This window comes from Aquarana catesbeiana, linkage group LG02, assembly GCF_042186555.1.
Source record: "Aquarana catesbeiana isolate 2022-GZ linkage group LG02, ASM4218655v1, whole genome shotgun sequence".
In the NCBI taxonomy this organism is placed as follows: domain Eukaryota; kingdom Metazoa; phylum Chordata; class Amphibia; order Anura; family Ranidae; genus Aquarana; species Aquarana catesbeiana.
In genome coordinates, this window is record NC_133325.1 from 700,694,253 (window position 1) to 700,712,512 (window position 18,260).

General features: G+C 43.2%; 2 protein-coding genes across 2 annotated transcripts in view; one reads left to right on the forward strand and one right to left on the reverse strand.

Annotated features, from left to right (window-relative positions):
• The window catches only part of CTNS (cystinosin, lysosomal cystine transporter), a 50,764-nt gene extending 37,896 nt beyond the window's left edge, over window positions 1-12,868 (reverse strand). Inside the window, exon 1 of the mRNA XM_073616908.1 lies at window positions 12,714-12,868. The gene's annotated coding sequence lies outside the window, so the exon portion shown is untranslated. The remainder of the gene's footprint in view (window positions 1-12,713) is intronic.
• Window positions 12,869-12,940: 72 nt separating this feature from the next.
• SHPK (sedoheptulokinase) overlaps window positions 12,941-18,260 on the forward strand; it is a 33,996-nt gene continuing 28,676 nt past the window's right edge. Inside the window, exon 1 of the mRNA XM_073616907.1 lies at window positions 12,941-13,155. Coding sequence (XP_073473008.1) covers window positions 13,006-13,155 — 150 coding nt within the window. The 5' untranslated portion in view covers window positions 12,941-13,005. The remainder of the gene's footprint in view (window positions 13,156-18,260) is intronic.

Genomic DNA, 18,260 nt, shown 5'->3' on the forward strand with positions numbered 1-18,260 from the left:
TGACTTACTGGCTAAATCATCAGAAAAACAGTTATGGAGGGACTCAAAGCTGCTGGTTTTGGGACTCTGTACATGCTGGAAGCAGAAACAACTAGGTTGTCACTAATAAAAGCAGTCTACGAACCTGATCAAGGCGAACCCATCATTGTGGAGCATATGAAGAAGTCTGTGCACTCCACCTTTAATACCATGCAAGATTACATAAACCGGACCTTGCACCAAAAAAACAGATAAGCTCTTTACATCAGGCCTCCCTTCCTCTTTTCAAATCACCATATGATCGTAGTTAAAAGGAAAAGGACCTGTGGGTGATCAAAAGAAAAATATAGAAATAGAAAAAAACTGACTTCTGCCTGTGAAGCCTAGGCAAAGGCGACATTATGATCCTTCCAGAGTGAGCCTGGAAATTATAAGAATCCCTATTTTCACCAGAGGACACTCTTGTACTGTGCCAGAGCATCTTCTTGTGAGATTCGGGATATTCAGGGTCCCTGGTATCTTGGAAGAATGATCATGAAGTCACACTCAGCAGTGTAGGGGCCCCACTCCCCCCAAAGGTTCTTTTTATTACTGCTATCATATGAGGGAGAAAGGCCTGATGTAATGAGTAAAACATGTGCAATTCGTTTAATTCCGAATTCGTTTTTTAATGAATTGTTACAAATTCGTTAATTCTGAAATATACAAATTATTCCGTTTCCGAAATTTCGAATTTCCAATTTCGGAAATTGGAACATTTTGTAAATTCGAATTCGGAAGTTCGGAAATTCGAAATTTCATAAAATTTGAAAATTAAAAAATTTGGAAATTTGAAAACCCAAAAATAAGACTGAAAATCTGAAAATTAAAAAGAATTCGAAAACCCGAAAATCTGAAATAATAACTAACTAATAATAAATATAAAATTATAGGTATTGGAATTTCCTTTCAAATTTGGCTGTTAGTGAACGTAACAAGTAAAAATTTATCCGAAGTTACGAATTATCTGAATTATACAAATTCGAAATTCGGAAATTCCAATACCTATAATTTAATAGTTACTGATTTTCTTTCTTTTTTCAGATTTTCGAATTTCTGAATTCCAAAAATCCGGAATTAGAAAATCCGGAAATTCAGAAATTCTAAAAATTAGAAAATTCGGAAATTCAGATTTCCGAAAAAAAGCAAAAAAACAAACACATTTTTTGTCAGTGCACATGTCTAGTAATGAGCGGATATTGCCTTGCGTTTTATTGCCCAAAATAGCGCCTGTAAAGCGCCTGAAAAGTGCCTCTCAAGCCTCCCCAGTGTGAAAGTCTGAGTGCTTTCAGAACAGGGAAAAAAGTCCTGCAAGCAGCATCTTTGGGGGGTGCGGGAGCAGTGTATACACCGCTCCTCCACTGTCCCTGCCCATGGGAATGCATGGGCAGCGCTGCCAAAGCACCTGCAAAGCTCTTCAGTAGCGCTGCAAAAAGGGTGCTTTTAACCCTTTTTTCGGCCACTAGCAGGGGTTGAAAGCACCCCTCTAGCAGCCCGAAAAGCGTTGCTATAAGAGCAGTAAAGAGCTGCTAAATCTAGCGGCACTTTAGCACCAACGCTGGCACCACCCCAGTGTGCAAGCTGCTTATGTCCAGGAGTGATCATCTGTCCCTAACCACAGGTAATTACTCCTGAAGTCTGTGAACAGCTGTGACCGCTGTTGGTCATTGCTTGGTAAGGCTTCCTAGCAATGGCTTTCCACTCATCCTGGGCTCTCAGATGCAGTTTTCTGCAAGAAGACCTTTGACAGAAAATTAAAGCGGAACTACTCTGCATCTGAGCAGCACAAACCATAAACAATATTTCATTTATTTTTAACATTCAGAGAAAACTCCGACACCCACTCATGTCTCCATGCTTTATTTTGCTGAGAAATCATTTGAAAAACCCCTTTTATTCTTTTTTAATAAATCTGCAAAAATGTCAACAATTCTGTATTTTTCTGTCTATATGGGGTGCTGTGTGTACATTAATGAGGAAAAAAAATGAACTTAAATGATTTTAGCAAATGGCTGCAATATAACAAAGAGTGACAAATTTAAGGGGGTCTGAATACTTTCCGTCCCCACTGTATCTCTGTTCTTGTGCCTTTTTACAGTGTCTATCCAAGGCAATTTAACTGAATAGCGGCTTCACTATTACAACATCCATTCAGGCATCCCCTCCCAATCTTCATGTATCACTGAGCATAGTAAGTGGAAATTTGAGGCTCTTTCCCCACCATATTGGACAATGAGTCATGTCCAATATAATATGTTTCAAACTTTTTCCATTTTTCTTTTGCAATTGTAGCCTGTTCCTCTTATATCTCCTGTGGCTGTGCATGGCCTCCCCTGCCATTTTTTGGTTGGGCTGGCGGGGTCTTTCTGTTTTGCGCCCCTTGACTAGGATTGGTGGAGGTGGGTATTTACTGTTGAAGCCATGCGGAGTGTGTGTGTGTGTATATATACACACATATACATATATACACAGTATCTCACAAAAGTGAGTACACCCCTCACATTTTTGAGTTGTGTCACAACTCTTTCATCTTTTCCATGAGGAGGACAGACTGCATGGAGCCAGCTAAGCCTGTACTACATGTTCTGAGGATATTCCAATCCTTCTAACACTCCTCCAATGATCAAATCTCCATCCTGAAAATATTGGAATTCATCAAATACCTGAATATGATTAAGGGTACAGGCTGGACTCTGCATTCCTGATCTCCAGGAGTATCATACATTGTTGGATCACTCAGAACTGGAAGATCTGTCGTGGTGGTTCGTTTGGATAGTCACCCTTCCAGTTGGATCGAGATCCATGAGGTCGTTTGAAGACATCCTTGGAGAACCCGGGCTTCTACCTCCATCCGAGAGAGCCATTAATCCGATTGTCTATGCTTTTATGATTCGGTGTCGCTGACATCCGTGTCCATCTGCTCTGGTAAGAGTATCCAATCATATTCACTTTCTGGATTCACTACTGTTGATGTTCCACATTACATCTTGCACGTTTGAAGATCCACACTCCATTGTTTGAGGACTTTCACATATTTCTCCATTTTCGGGATTTGTGTTATGAGACTCACATCATAAATTTTTTCATTTTTTACCCATTTATCTCACTATGTTGGACTGGGAATATTCATTCATATTATTATTGCACTTATTATTTGTGCACATATTTTGTTAGCGCTTCATTTTTTTACACTTCTTGTATTTTAATTTTTGTCTCATTCTCGTGTAGCAGCCGTCACATTTAGCTTATATATTTGCGCAGTATTATTCTGTTTTCCAGGAATACTAATTGCACACCTGTTGGCTGGGTTCATAAACATCCCAGGAAGAGGCCAGTGCTCAGACTTGGAGACAGCAAGTCTGGCCTAGGAGGTCGAGAGGGTCCCAGTAGGAGACGGCTCCAGGAGAAAGAGACAGGAGGTCTCGGAGTCTAAGGCTGCAGGTGGCAGGCAGATGTGGCACGTGACCAAAACAGCACAAAGCTAACAGTGAGTAAGCCAGGAGGCTATAGTTTGTTTATACAGTGATGGTGGAACCCCCTGCGAGGGAAGATTACTGAACCTTTGAACTTTTTCATTACCTTTAAATAAAAGTGGGCTGCCATGCCCTAAAAACGCAGTCTGGAGTGGCACATTTCTGGAAAACTGCATGCACCACTTGAACCTAATCACCCTGGATCATCACAATTGGTGGAGAAATTGGCGTAGGGCACGGATGGCGCTGGTTCAGATCCTCGCATGCCGGAAACAGTGAGTGTCAGACAGGGCCATTTTAAGAGCATTATAGGCCACCGGGCAATACAGTGCGCTGGGGCCCTGTCTACACAATCACGCACGAGAATAAAAATGCAAATTATCAATAAGGCTATATTTATTGGTACTTTTAACAAAATCAGTGTTTAAACATTAACACAATGTTTGGACAATATAACTTTTGATGGGCACAGTGGCTGCGTTTGATGGGCACAGACAGTGGCTGTGTTTGATGCATAACTTGAACTTACTTAAGTAGACAGTGTTAGACTTACTTGAGGCCGCCGGCCTGGTGCAGTACAGTGTGTCACTCACAGCAGCAAGACAGCGACAGCTATCAATCAGGGCCGTCTTTCCAATCTGCTCCCTCTCCACGCTGTCTGAAAAACATGGCAGAAGTGGCGGAGCTTGTTCACTAGCCGCTAGGGGCGGCCACGGCGCGCTATGAATGCTGGGGCGGCCGCGGCCCCTGACTGACGTCACTGGTTGCTAGCTAGACGCCGGGCAGCCGGCGATTCTAGCAAGTGAGCAACCAGTGCAGTCAGTCAACTTAAGCAGCAGATTGCAGCGCTGAGGGTCAGCCCTGGATGGGGCCCTCCAGGCAAGTGGGGCCCCCGGGCAACTGCCCAGCGTGCCCAGTGGAAAAAACTGCCCTGGTGTCAGACACTGTGTGTATTGCTATTGCTGTTGCTGTGTGAAGCAAAGTGATGGATGCTGTGCCTCAGCTGTAAGGAGACAGTACGCCAAAAAAATTTTTTTTTTTTTGAAGGAACTCTGCATCTGTTGCTGCAAAGATGCATGTTGTTGCCCGTAGCAACAAAGGCAAGGTCAGTCGTGAGATCTATGGTGGAATGATCCTGATGAGAGTCCTGGCTGGTGGGCTCAAGAGGATTGTTACAGTTGCTGGAGAAGCTCTGCAGGGAGAATGCAGTCTCCCATAGCAAACAGTGAAGTGTCGTCTGGATGTTGGGGCTCCTATGAAGAGGTGGCTCACTGTTCCCACAAAGGGGCCCGAGAGTCTTTCATTTCACCTGGTAACCGCATGGGGAAATACAGCAGGAGAGAACAACAGGCTGACCGGAAATTCAAGAGGAGATCGGTTGTCCGTAGCAACGCCTGTTATTCCAAGTCTACAGACTGGGTGAGAAAGATTGACTATGTGACTATTAAGGAAGAGCTCCGGCGTGTTCGCACAACCCACGCGCAGAGCCCACCAGGAAGTTGGCACTGCGCTAATCACAGGCAGTGAAACATTGTCCCAATGCATGGCTGCAGAGATCGGGAAATGTCTCACCGCCTGTGATTAGCGCAGCGCCGACTTCCTGGTGGGCTCTGCACGTGGGCTGTGTGAACACGCCTGAGCTCATCCTTAGTGACTATGCACATGGGAGTGGAAGTGACCCCAAATGGGAAATCCCCTGTTTGTGCTAAAAAGGACTTGCCTTGCTGCAGTGCTCTGTTCAGTGGGGAGGCAAGTGTTAAAGTTAAAAAGCTTGAGGTCTGCAATGAAACACCATCTGCTCATGCTGATGAGGGTGGGGTACAGCAACATGGTGTGGTTGAAAATGTGTTGCCACAATGCAGGGTAAAACAAAGTGATGTGTTTAATGATGAAGTGTAAAACTGACAAGAGCAGTGTTTCAGAGGCTGTTGAGCCTCTTGGCCTGTCTAGGTCTCATTGGGACGATGTAGTCCAACAGAGCAATACCTACTGGAATGATTTGGCCAAGAGACTAATAGCAATGCTGGAAGAAGCTTTTGCGGCTAAAAGAGTAGTGGATTCTATGGCTGCTGTGCCAGGAGAGGTGTTTGCAGAACAGCCTATAAGCCAAGGGTGCACGGGTTGTTGCAGAGACTAATCCTCTCATGACTGAAGGTCCCAGTGGGAAAAAAAAGAGAAAATGTGTATTTTGTGACAGACATGCTAAATAAAAATGTTAGCGTCATGGAGTGTACAGCCAGTATATATCCTGCCGTCCTCTCCTGTGTTTGGAGAACTGGTACCACAGGGTACAGCTGATTGGAGCTGGATATTGCAGGCTGTACAGTGCAGAAATCGCAAATGCTTGAATCGTTTAATGCAATGTTTTGTATTGATGTGGAAAGTTGTCAGTGTGCTGGATTGCTTGATACAAAGATTGTGTATGACAAGCACTCTGGAGCCCTGTTAGACAAGGCAGAGGTATTGGAGATACCAGCGGTAACAGAAATGGTGAAAACTGGTGTGGAAAAAAGTGTTGTGCAATAACAGTCGCTGATGGAGTGTTGGACAACAGGGGGCGATGTGAAACTGTGGAAAGGACCCATAGAGAGTAACTGCTTCCCTGTGTGTGGTCCCTCCTCAGACACTGTCCTAGCAAGCAATGGGACCAGAGTTCCTGGTGGTTTTGAACTGGGTAATTTTGAGAAAGCGGTTGCCAGGGGTAACCATGCAGGTATCAGCGAATCTGAAACCCAAAAAGTGCTGGGTAAAGTTGAGACAGATGTCAAAGTAGGACCCCTCCAGTCTTGGGAGAGTAGACCTGCGGGAGGTGAGAAGAAATGTAAGCTCCCAAAAATTAGGAAGAAGTCCGCATGGAAGCATATGCGGAAAAAGAGGTGGGTGGAGTGCCCCTTTAGGAAGAAGGGTTTTGTATTCCTCCCTCCGGTGCGAAACAGGGGAGGATATGTGGAGATGTGACCTCGTGTCACAGGTGTATATGAGCAGTGTGTACCTGATTTTGGCAGGAATACTAATTGCATACCTGTGGGCTGGGTTCATAAACATCCCAGGAATAGAGGTCAGTGCTCAGACTTGGAGACGGCTCCGCCCGGCAGACAGGAACTCTGGCCTGGGAGGGTCCCAGTAGGAGACAGCTCCAGGAGAAAGAGACAGGATGTCTCAGAGTCTAAGACTGCAGGTGACAGCCTGTGTGTACGTCTGTAGGAGGCAGATGTGGCCTGCGACCAAAACAGCACAAAGCTGACAGTGAGTAAGCAAACTTTTTTTGTATCTTACTAGCGTTGGAGCTATGTTAATATTGGTGGTCCTAAATAATCCCCTGAGAAAGCCAATGCTTGGTGAAACATGTTGGGATATAACATCTACGTTTGACCATCTGTGTCCCGTGGGACACCAGCGACCATTAAAAAGCAAACTGCATATGCTCTGATTTTTATTGAACTTCTCCATTTTATGTTATAATAAAGATTTACAAATTTCATTCTATATGTATATTTCTTTATTCAAGCACCTCTTTCCATTCACTTCTAATACCAGGGATGAGGTGCGTGATATTTTAGAGTCACTCAATCTCCCCAGCTTAACCCATTCACCATTCATGACAGTTATAAGCATTGCTAGTACAATGATCTTCATTGTACCAGCAATCAAAGTAAAAAAAAAAAAAAAAATCCCTGATCACCCCCCCGAGTGGTACAGTGGTACATCAGTGTCCCTGATCACCACCACACCACTGGTGATGGCATGTAAAAAATATTTGCTCTATTTGTGTTAAAAAAAAAAAAAATTATACATATATAATTGTTTTTTTTAATTTGCGTACAGTGTTGCATGATAATTGCCAATTAAAGTAGCACAGTGCCGAAAAGAAATGCCCTGGTTAAGAAGGGGGTAAAACCTTCCATAGCTTAAGTGGTTATTTGAGCAAGTTTGGGGTGGAGGAACTTGACTGGTCTGCACAGAGTCCTGACCTCAACCTGATAGAACACCTTTGGGATGAATTAGAGCGGAAACTGCACACCAGGCCTTCTCGTCCACATCAGTGCCTGACCTCACAAATTCTGGAAGAATGGTCAAACATTCCCATAGACACACTCATAAACCTTGTGGACAGCCTTCCCAGAAGAGTTGAAGCTGTTATAGCTGCAAAGGGTGGGCCAGCTCAATATTGAACCCTACGGACTAAAGGCCCGTACACCCGATACAAAAATCGTAAGTAAAATTTCATCTGACGAACGATCTGCCGATTTTCGGATTGTTAGTATGGTGCTTTCGACAGCCGATTCCGATTTCTCGTACGACAAAAGCTGGATGTGCAGACTAAAATTTTTGTCAGATGTGAATGCAACGTCCGATTTTCGTTTAAGCAGTACGGTTTTCATCTGAAAAAAATCGTAAGAGCAAGACTACGCATGCTCAGAAAAGAAAGAACACATACAGAACTATTCAACACATGACGTCACTTCAGAAGTTAAATTCTGTTGTATGAGAATTTTCATATGGTGATTAACCTCTTCACTTTCCACATGAGACTAGCATGCAACAAAAAATGGACGAACAATCATCTGAAAATCTCATCATGTGTACGAGGCTTAAGACTGGGATGCCATTAAAGTTCATGTGTGTGTGTAAAGGCAGGCGTCCCAAATACTTTTGACAATATAGTGTGTGTGTATATATTATATTTTAGCTGTTCATCAACGTAGAAATCATGTGAGCTGATCATTTACTGCCTGAAATAATGAGAAGTAAAGTCTATCATCGTCAATGGATACAAGGATGAAAGAAATGAACTATAAACTATTAATGAAGTGGTACCACGTCCCATTAAACTGTATAAAATAAATCCTGATCTACCTTCTCTTTGCTGGAGGGATTGCGGGGGGGAGGGAACCCACGCTCATATATGGCGGCAATGTCCCCTAGTTCAATCATATTGGAGGGAAGTAATAGAGTGGATAAAGAAGATTAGCGGGACGAGATAGAATTTGACCCTTGGCAGTGCCTGTTCCATGCAACGGCAATGCCAAGGAAGAAATATAGAGAAGCAATTTTACCATTCATGCTGAATGCTGCTAAGGCACTAATTCCGAAACAGTGGAAGTCAAAAGATATTCCGACGATAAAGGATTGGTTTTAGGGAGATAGACAAAATTAGGTGTATGGAGGAAGTAATGCATATGCAAAACAATTCGGAAATAAAATATGCCAATACTTGGAAAAGCTGTTTGGAATTTAGGGTTAAAAATGTATTAGCAGTTTACCAAACAATACAAGGAACAACGTCTCAAATTACAGTCTAGTGACAATCATAAGCCAACAAGTGTGCTGAGTCAGCCCTATGGCTATCGCCCACAGCTTAACTCCTATTGACATACAGTGTATTATTAGCATTGACAACTGTCACTTGGGACTAAGAGTAATTCCATCAAAAGAAAGGAGCACGGGAGGTGGGACTTTATATGAAGCACATGGTTGCGAACAGGTAAATAGGTGAGCACAAGGAATTTATTCATTAAAGTTGATTAAACATGTAGACAATGTTAACATCAAGGTAAACGATGAACATAATGATAACATAAAGTCTCATGATAAAACGTATGTCAAGGGCGCTCAGAATGTCAGGACCAGGCAGTTAGTGTCTTTGTTGGATGGATGAAGTGGTCTTCAAACACTTAGGGCTGCACTCAAAGAGGGAAGCAATCTCTAATAGAAAACAAATTTTAAAAAAAAGGCGCCTCTAGATGCAGAATTAAAAGGTCATTGGCTTGAAGAAGGAACCAATCAGTAGTTCCGAAACGCGTCCCATTTTGATGACATATTTCCTGTTTGCGGTCCATGCTGGTTGTTGTCCCCTCCCGCTGAAGTCATTTCCGGGATTCATGCTCCATGCTGACTCAGACGATGCGATTGCTTCACCAGTGCTCCCAGAGCCTGGGGTGTTCACCTGCTGGTTATCCTGGGACCTTCTGCTGCTGCATATCGTTATCCCTGGAAAGCTGTGATACAGTGGGACCTCCTGATGCCGGATCACCTGCTTCATACATCCATGTTATGCCTCTTCTTATCCTTGATTCCGTAAGTGTTTTTAATCTTGTTTGGGGATATTAAAAGTTTTAATTCTGAACTTAGAGGCACCTTTTTCTCTTTTATTTATAAAGTCTCATGATGTAACCACTGTTATAAAGTGAACATTATGCATGATTAAGACAAGTATACACAATAAAAACACAGAGTCTCATGGTAGGGTGTTTAACAAATTCCCAGGGTCACCAGAAATGGAGTTATATACAATTATAGTTAAAAATAATGCCTGCAGGACCTATGGCCTAGCCCAGCCTGTGAAGATAGGGGTTGCATGGTATTGATAAGTTGAAAGGTGAGGATTTGGGTACATGGCATCAAATATCTTGATGCGTTTCGTGCCTAATAGGCCACTCATCAGGACCATGCGCGTGGTGTAACTAAAAGGGTAAACATTGATGTGTAAGACATATGTATGGAGATAAAGGTGGGGGTAGAGTGTGAAACCCCTAACATTGAGGTATAAACTTACTATTAGTGTATATGTTGATGGTGTGGTGGTGAGGCATGACATGCCTCCAGGAACACTTCCAACCAGGGGGCCGTGGCGGACGGTTCAACGGAGATGACCCACACGGACGGCCACCAGGCAGGCATGAAAGACAATGAGGCAACCCTGTGGAGATGCGAAACCAAGTAAGTGTGGAGAAGGGTGTCACCAGAGGTGACCAAGGTGGATATGGGAGGACAGAGCCCGTGCACTAAGAAGGATGGTGCTGGTAAGAAAACTGACCACAAAAGTGCCTGTGCAAAATACCAGGGAAAAAGTAACACAAAGTGAATAACAGTCCCAAGCTGATGCCTGGGAGAAAAAGTGAAAATCTGGTGAGCAGTGAAGGGCACACAGGGTTACCTCATTGTGGCGGGGTAACCATCAGTGGAAAAGGAGAGTCCAAGTGAAGTGAAGTGAAGTGCACGGAGGGTCTCGAGTGCCAGAACCACCAGGAGGAACCTCCATATGAGTGCCACCTCGATATCGCCCACCAGCGTCACGCCGTGTGACAGAAGGTGGGGGAGGGGCACTGTCAGCCGGGAATACGTTTCCGGCTAACCGTCACCAACATCCCCCCCTTGTTGCTCACTACGTGTGGAATGCCAACAGCATGGACGCAATGGCGTCAGATCATGACGCCGTACGTCCAGCGTGGGGTGCATGACGGTGACGCGCGATGACAGAGCATCCCCCCCCCCCAGGCATCAGGACAGGCGGGGGAAGGGCGGAGGCCCGCAAGACGCGTCGCAGCCCCCGGATAGAGAGTAGACCAGACGCCAACCAAAACACGCCCAGACCAAAAACATTGATCCATGGTTGTGATAACCAGTATGGAAGATGTAATACATGAATAGCAAAATAAATGGTACAAATGATAAGATATGAAAGTAAAAAAATATATATATAAATAATAAAATATAACAGGGGAGGCTAAAACATAAGGTCAATGTATGCGGAGAATGTAATAAAGAGCATTGCCATGTGCTTCCATCCCTGGTTATGTTGAAGGAAAGGAGGAGAGGAGAATTAGGGACTTTAAGGAAGACATAACCTGGTAAGGTCGTGTATTTCCAGCCCTTGAGACTTTAAGTGAAATCATGGCCCGGTAAGGTCATGCATTTCCATCCCTTGTATTGTATCAAAAGAAAGGAGCACGGGTATTTTGCTGATGATCGGTGGTTGCAGGGGATGCCGGATTTCATGCCATACTGGACTGCTGTAGTGCTGAGCTGTCATTGCCCGCTCTCCTCCAGTGTGCATAGAACAGCATGATATGAAATGTTTTTATGTGAAAAATATCTTAATAAAAATAATAATAAAAAAAAAAAAAAAAAAGAAGAAGAAATCATGTGAGCTGATAACAGTCCAGAGGCAAAGAGTACAGGCAGTTATCTGTTAGCACTGTTCCCTGCTATCTTTGTGGATTACAAAACTCCCTCCACCCCCCTGTTATGGAGAAGAGGAAGGCATTTTATAGTCCTAACACAGTCTTATGTAGTCCTAATACACTTCCTGTCTTAGGGTGACAATACTATTCAGTACAGTACCCCTGGACTGGATGTGAGTTATTGTCATGATTACCAGGGTAAAATAAAGTGTGAAAAAAGAAAAACTACTGCAGACCCCTGATGCCCCCTGTAGATGTTGGAGATGGAGGGGCACAGACAGTGGAAGCAGAGAAGGATCGCGCACATCTATGTGGATGCCGGGGATTCTGTTCTATGCACACTGGAGAAAGCGGGCAATGACAGCTCAGCAGTCCGGTATGGCATGAAATCCGGCATCCCCTGCAACCACCGATCAGCAGCCGGGACATCGGTGACCTGATTATATATATATATATATTCTTTAATTTATTCTTATATGTAGGCTATGAATGTTGCCACCCCCAATATCATATTCCCCAAAATACTGGAACTTTTAATTCCAGCATGCAAAGTGTATACATCTCTACATGACACACAGCTTATTTTTGTACAAAATCCTTCTCATTTATTTAACCCCTTCCCGCCCAGCCCTGTCTTCCTTTGAACTGGAATGTCAATGCGCCTACATGCAAGTCAACATCAAAAGCGCATTCAGGAGAGGAGTTGAAGAGCGAAAAAAAAACCGTCAACACTTCCACACGCTAGGTGCGTTTAAGCGTTAATGCATTCAAATGGCCAGAATTAACTCAAACGCTTGTCGCGCCAAAATGTTCGCGCAATATGCGACTTCAGGTGCGTTTTTTAGGCATTTTTTTTTTCTGGCGGGAGTTCTGGGGTTCAGAGGAGAACAAAGCCCCTCAGACACTGTGTATGAGGCCTAATGACACCGCAAAGGCGTCTAGAAATACATGTTTTGTAGCATGCCGACGCACGCGTGTTACAAACGCGCAAAGCTCGCCCAATAAAGGTGCTGGAGCTTCTTTTGGTGGTTTGTCGTGCGTGCGGCCGCCATTCAAGTGACACATAGGTGTGAATGGGGCCTCAGAGGATTGTTTTCCTGTAATAAATAAATGACAAGTCTTGTATTTGCCATATAGAGATGTATACAGGGGAGATATTGGATGTACATGCTGGAATTTAAAGTACCAGAACTTTGGGGTTACGTAGATATCGGCGACTGACAAGTCTAATGTCCTTTATAGCAAATGGTGCACTTACTTGTGCCATACTTCTCTCCTTTACCAGCCGGGACTTTCCATAGAGCTCACTGACACCCTCCAGCCGCTTCCTTGTTTACTCTATAATGTATAAAACACCGTCCTCTACTCCCTGTCTCAGCTCAGACGCCATTTTTATGAAGACCACATCAGTCTGACTCTATAACAGAGCTTTCCAAAAATGGCTCCCATAACGGAGACAATTACACACCTGGTTGTCGTGGTAACAGAGGGCGGGCAGGCAGGGCCGACTCCTCCCAGTCACGGGATGGTATATCACGTGGTGTACAGGAATGGCTGGGGAGTACCGAGGCCCGGTGCTTGGCATTGATGTGGGCACTAGTTCTGTGAAGGCCGTGCTGCTGGAGGCCCGGAGCGGGGGGGTGCTCTGTAGTCACAGCACGGACACCAGGGCCGGCCTGGAGAGTGAGTGTGGGGCTCAGGTGAGGCGGCTCCATGGCTCTGCTGGGAATTGTAGTTCTACAACAACTGGCCACTCTGTTATAGGTGTATAGTCACTTCCATGCTGATATTTTACCACTTGAGTTCTGGAAGATTTACCCCCTTGATGACCAGGCCATTTTTTGCGATAGTAGTTTAACTGACAATTGCGCGGTCTTGTGACGTTGTACCCAAATACATTTGATGTCCTTTTTTTCCCACAAAGAGAGGGGTTTTTTTTGGTGGTATTTGATCACCTCTGCGGTTTTTATTTTTTGAGTTATAAATTTAAAAAAAAAGACCAACATTTAAAAAGGAAAAAAAAAAAAAAAAAATATATATATATATATATATATATATATATATATATATATATATATAATATGTGTAATTTTTTTTTTTTTTTTTTTTTACTTTCTGCTATAAAACCTATCCAATAAAAAAAAAAATGGGAACATTCTAATTCATTAATTTAGACCAATCTGTACTCTGCTACATATTTTTTGTTAAAAAAAAATCCCAATAAGTGTATATTGTTTGGTTTGCGCAAAAATTATAGCGTCCAAAATCTATGGGATTTGTGGAATTTTTGTTTATATTTCACTAGTAATGGCGGCGATCAGCAATTTATAGCAGGACTGCGATATTGCGGCGGACAAATTGGACACTAACTGACACTTTTTTTGGGAACCAGTGACACTAATGCCGTGATCAGTGCTAAAAATAAGCACTGTCACTGTGTTATTGACACTGACAGGGAAGGGGGTTAAAGATCGGGGGGCGATCAGAGGGTTAAATGTGTGCCCAATATGTGTTACTGTGTACCATGTGTGCTGTTTTTACTAAGCAATGTGCTGCAGGAAGGAAAAAAAAAAAAATCGCACATTGCTGCTGTCAGAAGAGAGCCCTGTGTTTGTTTGTTTACTTACACAGGGCTTTCTTCGATAATGTCCGCAGCCAATTGTCGGTTGCCCATGACTGAACGGCAGCCGCTGATTGGTTGGTGCTGCAGCCAATCACAGCATGGCGGGGGCGTGTTTTCTACCTTGGCGCAGCAGATCACGTACTAGGTACGTGATCCGGCACAGAGCGGCCACAGTATATCTATGGTGGGCGGTCCGCAAGCAGGTAAAGGTGTCTAAAGACCTGAACAAACTTGTCATATATTACAGACTTGGGGGCTCCATTGGTTCTCAGGCTTTCTTTTCTCTCTGCTACACTTCCTGTGCTAGGGTGATAACAATTACTGTACTCTATGGAAAGGCAGTGTTGTCACCTAGGATAGTAAGTGTTTTTAGGGCTACAGAACACCTCTCCTTCTTATTGCCATGTCAGCAGATGGAGGTGTTCTGTAGTCCATGTAGGTGAACCAGGCGGGGCTGATAATAGTGCAGTGTGCAGGACGGCTCTGGACTTCTGCTAGGATCAACAAAGCTGTGTTTTTTTTTTTTTGTTGTTTTGTTTTTTTTGAATGGATATAATGAAATGCTTCCAATGGTATAATTAAGTCCTTGTTCACACAGGAGTACTACAGAGTACACCCATGTGAGGGCTGTGTTTGCCCACACAGACATGCACAGATGTTCCATACATCTCTGTATAGGCAGTCCCATTCATGTCTACTGGGACTCAGTGATTGCATGGACACAAATGCTTCTCCAAATTTGGCATCCGTGTGTTTCCCCAAATGCAGGACGTGTGAGTTCGGGGCCATGCCCCCACATGGATGTCAAAATTGGAGCAGTGGCTGTATCCCCATAGATATGAATGGGAGGTATGGAACTCCTGGGCATTCTGTCTAGCTAAACACGGCCCTCAAGGGGGTGTGCACTTAAAGTGGAGCTTCACCCAAAAGGGGAAGTTCTGCTTTAAGGCCCCTCCCATTACATAGTAGGTGAGGTAGAAAAATGACACAAGTCCATCAAGTACAACCTGTGTGTGATTATATGTCAGTATTACATTGTATATCCCTGTATGTTGTGGTCATTCAGGTGCTTATCTAATAGTTTCTTGAAGCTATCAATGCCCCCCGCTGAGACCACCGTCTGTGGAAGGGAATTCCACATCCTCGCCGCTCTTACAGTAAAGAACCCTCTACGTAGTTTAGGGTTAAACCTCTTTTCTTCTCATTTTAACGAGTGGCCACGAGTCTTGGTAAACTTCCTCCTGCGAAAAAGTTTTAACCCTATTGTGGGGTCACCATACGTTATTTGTATATTAAAATCAAATCCCCCTCTCAAGCGTCTCTTCTCCTGAGGACTGGTGACCAGAACTGGACAGCATACTCCAGGTGCGGCCGGACCAGAGTCTTGTAGAGCGGGAGAATTATTGTTTTATCTCTGGAGTTAATCCCCTTTTTAATGCATGCCAATATTCTGTTTGCTTTGTTAGCAGCAGCTTGGCATTGCATGCCATTGCTGAGCCTATCATCTACTAGGACCCCCAGGTCCTTTTCCATCCTAGATTCCCCCAGAGGTTCTCCCCCCAGTGTATAATAAATTGCATTCATATTTTTGCCACCCACGAAATGGCACTTTTTTTTGGGGGGGGGGGGGAGAGATACCTGGTTTTGAAAGGTAACCGCTCCCACTTCCTCTTGGATCACCTAGGTCAACGTTTCTCAACTCCAGTCCTCAAGTACCCCCAACAGGTCATGTTTTCAGGCTCTCCATTATTTTGCACAGGTTATTTGATCAGTTTCACTGCCTTAGTAATTACCACAGCGGTTTCATCTGAGGGAAATCCTGAAAATATGACCTGTTGGGGGTACTTGAGGACTGCAGTTGAGAAACACTGGCCTAGGTCAGTGGTTCTCAGGACCCACAAATGGGCCAGATTTTACATATTACCTTGGGGAGAAGCAGACTAGAATACTGCAATCACTGAGCAGCAAATGATATCACCTGTGATGTATTTCAGTTATCTTGCAAACCTGGCCTGTTGGTGGGTCCTGAGGACAGGAGTTGATAAACCAATTGGCCTAGGTCAGGTGTCTTCAAACTATGGCCCTCCAGTTGTTCAGCAACTACAATTCCCTGCATGCCTAGCCAGAGTTTTACAATGCCTCATGGGATATGTAGTTCCACAACTTGAGATCCCTGGCCTAGGTGATCCGAGCGGAAGTTCTTCTCCCAAGCCCCCTCCCCCCACCACATTCTAATGGGACACATCACAGGTCACAGAAGACTGCGGGACCATTCACAATGTGCAGCATGGCTCGCACAGTGGGCACCCGACTATGAAGCCTCAAGCTGTCACAGGCGGGTGCCCACAGTTGAAATGCCGGGGCAGAGAAGACGACTGGTCAGCAAGTGGTTAAAGACCAAACTTTTTTTGACATTTGTTGCTTACAAGTTAATATCAGTATCTTTTGCTAGAAAATTGCTTGGAACCCCCAAACGTTATATATTTTTTTAGCAGAGACCCTAGAGACTAAAATGTCAGTTGTTGCAATATTTTATGTAACACTGTATTTGTGCAATGGTCTTTCAAACACAATTTTTTGGGAAAAAATGCACTTTAATGAATTAAAAAAAAAAAAAAAAAAAAAAAAAAAAAACTAAACCGTAAAGTTAGCCCAACTTTTTTTTTTTTTTTTTTTTTTTGTGTAATGTGAAAGATGTTACGCCACGATAATCGTGATCTTTATTCTAAGCAAAAAAATCGTGATTCTCATTTTAGCCAGAATCATGCAGCTCTACTGGGAGCACAACAAATGTTTAAAGGGAAAAATCAATACAGAATTTTTTTGATTGAAAGCCAAGTCACTGATGATCATGCACGAACACTGCTTATGGCCCAGATTATTTCATGACCACAAAAGCAATAAAAACATTTTTGTAGAGCAGAGGAAGGCTAAACTTTCCATCAGCTTTTTATTGCTATCTGTGTCCCCGCTGGAGATTTTCACTTCCTGTGTTGCTAACGGACAGTAATATACCCTGACAGGGGTTCTAAATCCTCCTGTTTATCCAAAATTTAAAGGAAAATAGTTGAAGTTTAGACTAAAGCCGCGTACACACGATCAGATTTTCCGACGGGAAATGTGTGATGACAGGCTGTTGGCGGAAAATACAACTGTGTTTACGCTCCCTCGGACAATTGTCGGATTTTCCGTGGACAAATGTTGGATAGCAGGTTTTAAAAATTTTCTGCGGACAAATATCTGTTGTCGGATTTACCGAGCGTGTGTACACAAGTCCAAAATACGAACACGCATGCTCGGAAGCAAGGATGAGCCAGAAGCGGTCGGTCTTGTAAACTAGCGCTCGTAATGGAGAATTAACATTCGTGACGTGGCAAATTATGAAATCTCGAAATGCAGAGCACAATTCTCTTCTTCTTTAATGGGATAATAATAAAGCTGCTTTGCTGGTGATACTGATGGAATTATTGCAAACGTATTTTCAAAGGCTTTTTTTTTTTTTTCTAGTGATATCAAGATTATATATATATATATATATATATATATATATATATATATATATATATATATATATTCTCTTTTTTTTTTTTTTTTTTTTGGGCAAGTTACCACAACACCATTATCCCGTAGCTTTTAAGAACAAGGCTACAACTATGTTGGTGTCCCTTGTCAATTATACATTGTATTTTTTTTAAATGTAACTGCCTACTCCCAAACTGTCATTTGAAGTAAAACACATAGCCAAGTAATTATTCTACACTATTTTTTTTTCTTGTGCATTAAAAAAAGAAAACAAATAAAATTAGACATGCTATCTGCCAATAGAACTTAATCAAAAAGTGCATTCTATGCATCCAAAAATATAGAAAATATAACAAATCACATCATTATTTTTCCAGAAAAAAATAAAATAAAAGCCTTATGCATGTGTCCTGCTTCTTAATATAGGGGGTGAACAATGCCAAGAGTTGGTGAAAGCGGGGGTCCGTCATCTGCAGATAATTCCGAAAAACATCTGGATTATTCTCCTGGAGCTCCCGCAGCAAAGGCATTTGACATAATTGGTCACGATTAATAAAGCAACCAATTTTTGGTCCAAGAACTCCTGTTCCTGGACTGGACTTGGGTCAAAACAGTAAATCCAAGGCCAATAATAAATAACACATTCTCTCCTCCGATTCC